The 8,146-nt window shown below is 42.6% G+C and overlaps 1 protein-coding gene across 4 annotated transcripts in view; it reads right to left on the bottom strand.

The window, feature by feature from the left end:
• Positions 1–7,957, bottom strand: part of PDE6D (phosphodiesterase 6D) — a 60,404-nt gene extending 52,447 nt beyond the window's left edge. For 2 of the 4 annotated variants that reach the window (XM_007966630.3, XM_007966628.3), the window contains exon 1: positions 7,714–7,957. In XM_007966630.3, the coding sequence (XP_007964821.1) occupies positions 7,714–7,763 (50 nt within the window). In that variant the 5' untranslated portion in view covers positions 7,764–7,957. Of the gene's footprint in view, positions 1–6,799; positions 7,220–7,713 lie in introns of those variants that run through there. The other 2 variants (XM_007966629.3, XM_038001381.2) reach the window with 2 other exon arrangements.
• Positions 7,958–8,146: the final 189 nt, after the last annotated feature.

Here is an 8,146-nt window from a genome sequence, read left to right on the forward strand (position 1 = left end):
TGCATGAGGAAACAAGCTACCAATCACAATCTACATGAAATTGGGCTATGTGAGTGGTATATCTGGTTGCTTTCCAAGACTTTGGGTTGATAGACAAAAACTATATTATGGGAAATAATAAACCTCAAATTCATTTTTAATGTTTGGCCAAGGCAACTGTACTAGGGAATACTGACATTCAAGAGAAGTTCTACAGTCGACTTTTCTTAATAAGTTGACCATTCTTATTCTTTATTTTAAGTGAGTAAATAGAAGATGTAAAGCCAACTAGTTTTTGGTTGGAAGCAAAGTCAAGGATCAAGGTACTATGAGAAAGAAGATACAGGGATTCCAGGACCCAACTATGGGAGAAGAAATGTAAAAACACAAGTGAAAGCTGCTTTCAGAAACCTTCTGAGCCCAAACTCTTTTTGCTAACCTGCCATAAATTAGAATGAGATTCATTTTCTAGACAAGATAAACATGAGGTATACATCAGTGCCTATTGAATCATTTATTCAGAGGCAAAACGGGAATACCATAGTTTTTTTCAGTAGGAAAATATAACTAGAATGAAGGCATCAGTTATATCTCAGAGAAATAAGTGGCTTTACAATCATATTAACACTATTGTCATTATTATTATTATTATTATTATTGAGATGGAGTCTCTGTTGCCCAGGCTGGAGTGCAGTGGCGTGATCTCGGCTCACTGCAACCTCTACCTCCCAGGTTCGAGTGATTCTCCTGCCTCAGCCTCCCGAGTAGCTGGGATTACAGGTGCACACCACTATGCCTGACTAATTTTGTATTTTTAGTAGAGACGGGATTTCACCATGTTGGCCAGGCTGGTCTTGAACGCCCAAACTCAGGTGATCCACCCGCCTCAGCCTCCCAAAGAGCTGGGATTACAGGCGTAAGCCACCATACCCGGCCTGTCATTATTATTAGTAATTATTAATAAAATGAATGGCGGCAGATATTACTATATGCCAGGCACTGAACCAAACATTTTTTATGCAGTTTCATTTAATTCTCAAAACAACCCTCTGATGATATGAGATACAGATGCTGAGGCTCAGAGTCTAAACCTTGGAAGTGAGCCCATACTCTAAACCATCATGCTATATGCTCTACTGCAGTTATGTGTAAACATTTGATAGATACCAGTTACGTTCTATAGACACTATACACACATATAAACCAAATGAGAGTGCCCCTTTCCTTCAATGTTGTGAACACTGAATATTCTTATTTATTTATTTATTTTTTGAGACTGAGTCTCTCTCTGTCACCCAGGCTAGAGTGCAGTGGTGCAATCTCGGCTCATTGCAACCTTGGCCTGCCAGGTTCAAGTGATTCTTCTGCCTCAGACACCCTAATAGCTGGGATTACAGCTGTCCACACCATGCCCAGTTATTTTTTGTATTTTTAGTAGAGACGAGGTTTCCTCGCATTGGCCAGGCTGGCCTCGAACCCCCGACCTCAAGTAATCTGCCCACCTTGGCCTCCCAAAGTGCTGGGATTACAGGTGTGAGCCACTGTGCCTGGCATCTTTTTTTTTAAAAATAAATTTTTAAGTATTTTTTTTTGAGACAGTTTCACTCTGTAGCCCACGCTGAAGTGCAGTGGTGTGATCTCAGCTCACTGCAACTCCTGCCTTCTGGGTTCAAGCGATTGTCTTGCCTCTGCCTCTTGAGTAGCTGGGATTACAGGCGTGTGCCACTATGTTTGGCTAATTTTTTGTATTTTTAATAGAGAGGGGGTTTTGCTATGTTGGGCAGGCTGGTCTCAAACTCTTGGCCTCAAGTGATCTGCCCACCATGGCCTCCCAAAAGTATTGGGATTACAGGCATGAACCACTGTGCCTGGCCTATTTTTTTTTTTTTTAATTTTATTTTCATACAGTGCCACTCTCAGGATATATATATTATCAATCTTTTAAATTTGTGTCAATTAATTGGGAATAAAGAGATAGTCTATTATCATTATTTTAGACAAGGTCTCACTCTGTTACCCTGGTTGGAATGCAGTGGGGCACAATCTTGGCTCACTGCGACCTCCACCTCCCAGGCTCAGGTGATCCCCTCACCTCAGCCTCCCAGTAGCTGGGACCACAAGTATGTGCCACCACACCTGGCTAATTTTTGTGTGCGTTGTTTTTTTTTTTTTTGTAGAGGCAGGGTCTTGCCATGTTGCCCAGGCTGGTCTCAAACTTCTAGGCTCAAGCTATCCGCCCACCTCGGCCTCCCAAAGTGCTGGGATTACAGGCATGAGCCACTGCACCTGGCAGATAGTCTATTATTTTAACAAGGTTGAGCATTTCCTCATTTATTCATTGGTCATCTGCTTTTTTCTTCTAGGAACTGCTTGTTCATATCCTTTGTCCATTTTGACTTAAATGCTTATCGTATTGATTTGTAGGCAGCCATTTATATTCTGGATATTATAATATCTGAAGTATAAATAAATGAATTAAATAAATAAATGGAGACAATAAGCTAATATTTAAAAAAAGCTACATTACTACTCTATATCTTACACCAAAGAAAATTCCAGATGGATTGAAGATAATGAAATCACAAAAGCATAATTCCTTCTCATGGAAGTCTGTCAGTTTCTTGTTAATTTAATAAAGTAATATTTTTATGTTGATGAAAAAGCTATTCAAATAGGCAAAACAGTGGATACAGACCATACTAGAAAGCTAGTATAAGAGTACTGTGACAAATGCTGGGCGCAGTGGCTCACGCCTGTAATCCCAGCACTTTGGGAGGCCTGAGGTCAGGAGTTTGAGACTAGTCTGGCCAACACGGAGAAACCCCGTCTCTACTAAAAATACAAAAATTAGCCGGGCGTGGTGGTGGGTGCCTGTAATCCCTGCTACTTGGGAGGCTGAGGCAGGAGAATTGCTTGAACCCGGAAGGCAGAAGTTACAGTGAGTTGACATCGCATCATTGCACTCCAGCCTGGGCAACAACAGTGAGACTCCATCTCAAAAAAAAAAAAAAGAGTACTGTGATAAATCTGTCAGTGAAAATAACAAAGTAATTATCTTTGGAAATCATAAACATGGTAAATCTATTATTAAGTGAACAAAGTAAGTTACAAAGTGATATTTACTATTCCATTTTTATAAAAAACACATTAAAAATTAGCTACATTAGAAGGCTATACTAAATAATACTTACAAAAGTGACTCTAGGTAGCTGGAGTTTGTAATAGGAAAATTAAATAGAATTTTTAAAAATGCATTGCTTTTGAAGATATTCCTTTTACACAGACATAAAGCTGGTTAAGCTTCTGGAAAGAAGGGACTGTAAGTCATTCATTTTTGTATCCTTCAAGTGTAGAGTGCCCTATACATAACAGTCACCCAACAGACCTTTGTTGAAGAAAAGAAACGGGAAACGTGGGATTTACAAACATCAATCTCTATGTCAGCTGCTTAAAATCAAATCCAAAATATTTGCAGGAGAATCATATTGTTCCCCAAGTAACATTTCATTCATAACATTAATTTACAATTAGGAAATGTTATGCTTTTAACAAACAAGAAAGAAATGCAAGGTTCTTAATGTGTATGAGAGCCTTGCATTTCTTGAGAGGTAGTATAGCGCCACAGTCCAGTATAGGTCTCAAACCACTATGCTATATTACCTTTTATGGATCTAGGGGTCCAGGAAAATACAAATTCAAACAAGGTATCATGTGTTGTCCAAACTGGCAAAAATAAAAAAGATCGACCTAGTCAACGTGGAAAACTGAGTACTATCAACACTGTTGGTGGGAGATCATAATGGTGCTCCTTTTGTAGTAATAAACTCTTCTCACAAAAACAGATACTCTGAAAGAGGTAGGGTGAGATGGGGTGAAGGTGATATGAGAATAAAATCTTGTAAGATTTTGTTTTTGAAACAACTGATGGCAAATACAAAGGCTTATACTGAATTCACTTAGACCATGCCTGATTTATGCATCACTCTCACGGAGTATCTTTAAATTTTTTTTTTTTTAGAGTTGGGGGTCTCACTATGTTGGCCAGGTTGGTCTTGAACTCCTAGCCTTGAGCCATCCTCCCACCTAGGCCTCCCAAAGTGCTGGGATTACAGGTGTGAGCACCATGCCCAGTCAAGTCCTCATGTTTCTATCTACTATGGGCATATGGCAAGCTTCTATGTGAATAAAAGGGGCACAAATATTTATAGGGACCTTAAACACACATATTATGTTAGTCACAGACCAATCCTATTGTAAACTATACTAAATCACATCATAAAGCTATAATAATTCAACCAAATGTGTATAGGCACAAGAAGAGACAAATAGATCAATGAAACAGAAATAATCAAAAAATAAACCTACGTCTTATGAAAATTTAGTATATGACAAGGATGGCATTTCAAAACAGTGAGGAAAAGACGGACTTACTACTTAGTACTGGAACTACTGGCTATTCAAACAGCAGAAGTACTTAGACATCTACCATATACCAAATGTAAAAATATGTTCCAGGTGGATTAAAGAGCTAAACATTAAAAAGAGAAGAAAAGATAGGATATTTAGTTAATCTTGGGATAAGAAAGATCTTTTTAAACAAGATACAAAATGCAAAAGCCAGACGGCAAATATTAATAAACTTGATGCCAGGCACAGTGGCTCACGCCTGTAGTCCCAGCACTTTGGGAAGCAGGGGTGAGGCGGATCACGAGGTCAGGAGTTTGAGGACAGCTTTGCCAACATGGTGAAACCCGTCTCTACTAAAAATACAAAAATTAGCCGGGCATGGTGGCATGTGCCTGTAATCCCAGCTACTCAGGAGGCTGAGGCAGGAGAATTGCTTGAACCTGGGAAGCGGAGGTTGCAGTGAGCCAAGATTGTGCCACTGCACTCCAATGTGGGCAACAGACCAAGACTTCATCTCAAACAAATAAAATAAATTTGAAATGACAATTTTAGAATTCTGTTCAACAAAAAAGGAGACAATACATTGAAAGAAAATATTTGCAAAATATATAATAGGCAAAGGATTGATATTACAATATGTAAAGAACATCTACAAATAAGAAAAATAAACAATTTAATAGTAAAATGGGCAAAAACAAAATTAACAATTTACAGAAGAAAAAGAAATGGCCAAATAGAGGAGATGTGCAACTTATCTAATAACAAGAAGAATAACACTAGCTAAAGCATAATGCTTACTGTAGATCAGGTGCTTTTCTAAATGCTTTAGATATCAACTCATTTACTCTCAAAGCCCCATGCGATAGGTAGTATACTATTATTTTCTGCATTTTACAGATAAGAAAATTGAGGCGAGGTTAAAGCAGTTGCTCAGGGACACACAACTAGGAGTGCAGGGCTGGAATTCCAATGCAGGCAGTATAGCGACATAGTCCAGTATAGCTCTTAACCACTATGCTACATTACCTTTTCATGGATGTAGGGATCCCAGGAGAATACCAATTAAAACAATATATCATTTGTTATCTAAACTGGTAAACAAAAAAGACTGACCTAGTCAACGTGGAAAACTGAGTACTATCAACACTGTTGGTGGGAGAACACAATGGTGCTCTTTTTGTAGTCATAAACTATTCTTACAGAAACAGATACCCTGAAAGAAAGTTCAGAAAATCTATTTACCCAATAAAAGGTGGACAATAGTCAGTTTCTCACTAAAACATTAATTTTACTTTTTCCTGAAGGTAGTAGCATATCCTAACATTCCTGCTTTTCTTTTCCCTCTTACTCCACAAATGCCCAATAAAGGCTACCAGAGGATGAGCACGCCACTGCTCTCATGCTAACTTTTTGATGTGGCTGCTTCCCTGGTGCTTCAGGATTTAATCAGCTCAGGTCAAGCTTTCCCAGAAAGCCTGTTTCTGGATGCACTAACATCACTGAATCGGTTGATTCGCTTTTCCTTCTAGTGGGCTGACACAGATTCTGCTTTCTGAAACTCTTTTCCGTATTTGTCTCTTATCCTCTTTCTTAACAGGTTCAAGAGCCAAGACTGAAGGTGAGAAGCTCAAACTTTTCTGCTTTGTTCAAAAGCCATTAAAAAGGTATTTCTTCTTTTCAGCAATATGGTATTTCCAATCAGATGAAAACGTTGCTTCTGAAATCTCTCAGTTCTCCATAGTTTCTGGTTTACTGCTTACACAGCATGTTAAGTAACAACATTATTACATTGTTATATGTTAAGTAATAATACAAATTACCTGAGGGAAAAATAAAATTCATGTCATAGCTTTTCCAGCACTTCAGTCATCCCTGTATACCTATATGATCCATTATGGAGAGAAACACAGAAAGGCACATGGAGCTATAAAGAGGCTGCTACTAAACCACAACATAAAAGTACTGAAAGTTTATCATGAATGGTAGTATGCAAAGGTGATACAGCCTTTAGGTTTTTTTAAAAGCATAGATCAATTTTCACTTGAAAAATCTCACTTGTACATCCAAAACTTCCTTTTTGCACTGTGGTCTAAAATGTATTACCAACTTGGTTTCTGATTATAGCAAAGCAATTAAATTTTGCAAGGGTGACACGGACATTGTGAAAACACAACAGAATATCAAGAAAACAGTGCTTTACTAAACCTCCAAGGGAGGAGTCCCAAAGCGGTGACTACCTTTTCACTGAGGGAGCAATTTAAGAACGTTCCGTACTATAGATTACAGACAGGATGTATGAAGAGATTAAAGTCGGCAAGAGAATGGAAAATGTGAATATACAAGTTTGCATTTTTTCATCTGCATCATATGGTGACATACTAACACACTCCACGAAAACACAAAGCTTCCTTACCACATTGAGGAGAGGTTGCAAGAGCGGCATCACAACAGGCCCGAGGCAATGATTTCTCTACCCCACTCTATCCTACCGTGGCCCCAGCGACATCACACTATTGCTGGACAGCTCCACCACAGCTAGGCATTAACCGCACCAACAGGAGCGAGCAAAGACACCTCGGCTAGGAGCCCCAGCGCGAGGCATCCCACACCTAAGCCTACGGTCCTCGTGTTGCTGGAAAGGAAACTGAGGCGCTGAGGGGGAAGCAGTGACCAATGCCTCAGAAGACCAAGAGTGTTAAGACGAGGTTGATCTTGGACTTCTCTTTCCCCACCTCCCCCAACTACTCTAGCCCTGGAAGAAGCCACAACTGGAAGAGAAGTTGTGGAAACCAGACGGGGGTGGGGTGCGGTGCGGTGGGGGCCCTGAGAGAGTTTTAAAAGCACTGGTATTTGTCCCACACAAGGTCGCCCGCTCCAAGTCACTGTTCCCCGCTCCTCGGGTAGGCTTATAGCCAAAGAGGCTTCTAGACTTCAAGATCAGCCCACCGCGCCCCCTCAGCCCTTTCCTGCGGGCCGCAGCCCCCTCCCGGCCTCTGGGTCCCGGCCGGGGATTGGAACCCAGCCGGTCTCTCCGACAGCGTTTGCGACGCCCGGCACCTCTCGCAGCCCAGTACCCCAGGCTCTTCCGTCCCCACCCGCCACCCCCTGGGGCTCCCGTCAACGTCCCCTTCCTCCCTCAGGACGCCCCTGGGGGCGCTTCTCGCGCCTGGTCCCGCCGGGTGCTCGGCACGCTTTTCCTTTCCTCTCCCCTCCCGCGGCCCTTCTTCCGTGGGGCCCACCTGGCGCGGCCCCCGCCCCCGGCCAGTCTCCTCAGTGAGCGGCCGCCTCCCCAGTCCTCCCGGCCCCGCCCCGCTCCCGGGCGGATACAGTTTGAAGCCCCTCAGGATCTCCCTGGCCCGCTCGTCCTTGGCTGACATGATGCGGCGCTCGCCGCCCGCGGTTTTCTCACTCTGGTCGGCGGAGCCTCGCAGACAGTGCCCAGGAGCCGAGGATGGAGCTGCAGCCCGGCTTGGAGACCTCGGGCGAGCAGCCGCAGCGGCCAGACCAGGACCGGCCTCTCTCTCCCCTCAGCTCCCGCTCCTGATCCCTTCTCCTTCCCCCTAGCCTCGCAGTGCCCTCCTGGAACCAATGGAAAGCCAGCTTTGGCGATTGGCATCCCAACCAGCCAGTAGGAGCGCGCTGCGGCTTCGCAGGGGGACTATTAACGTCAATGGGAAGGGCCCTCCCCGGGAAGTCCCATAGGACACACTATTCATCTGGTGTTATTGCCTAGAGTTTGTCCCAGCGGAGTGTTGGCTTC

Source organism: Chlorocebus sabaeus, chromosome 10, assembly GCF_047675955.1.
Source record: "Chlorocebus sabaeus isolate Y175 chromosome 10, mChlSab1.0.hap1, whole genome shotgun sequence".
Lineage (NCBI taxonomy): Eukaryota > Metazoa > Chordata > Mammalia > Primates > Cercopithecidae > Chlorocebus > Chlorocebus sabaeus.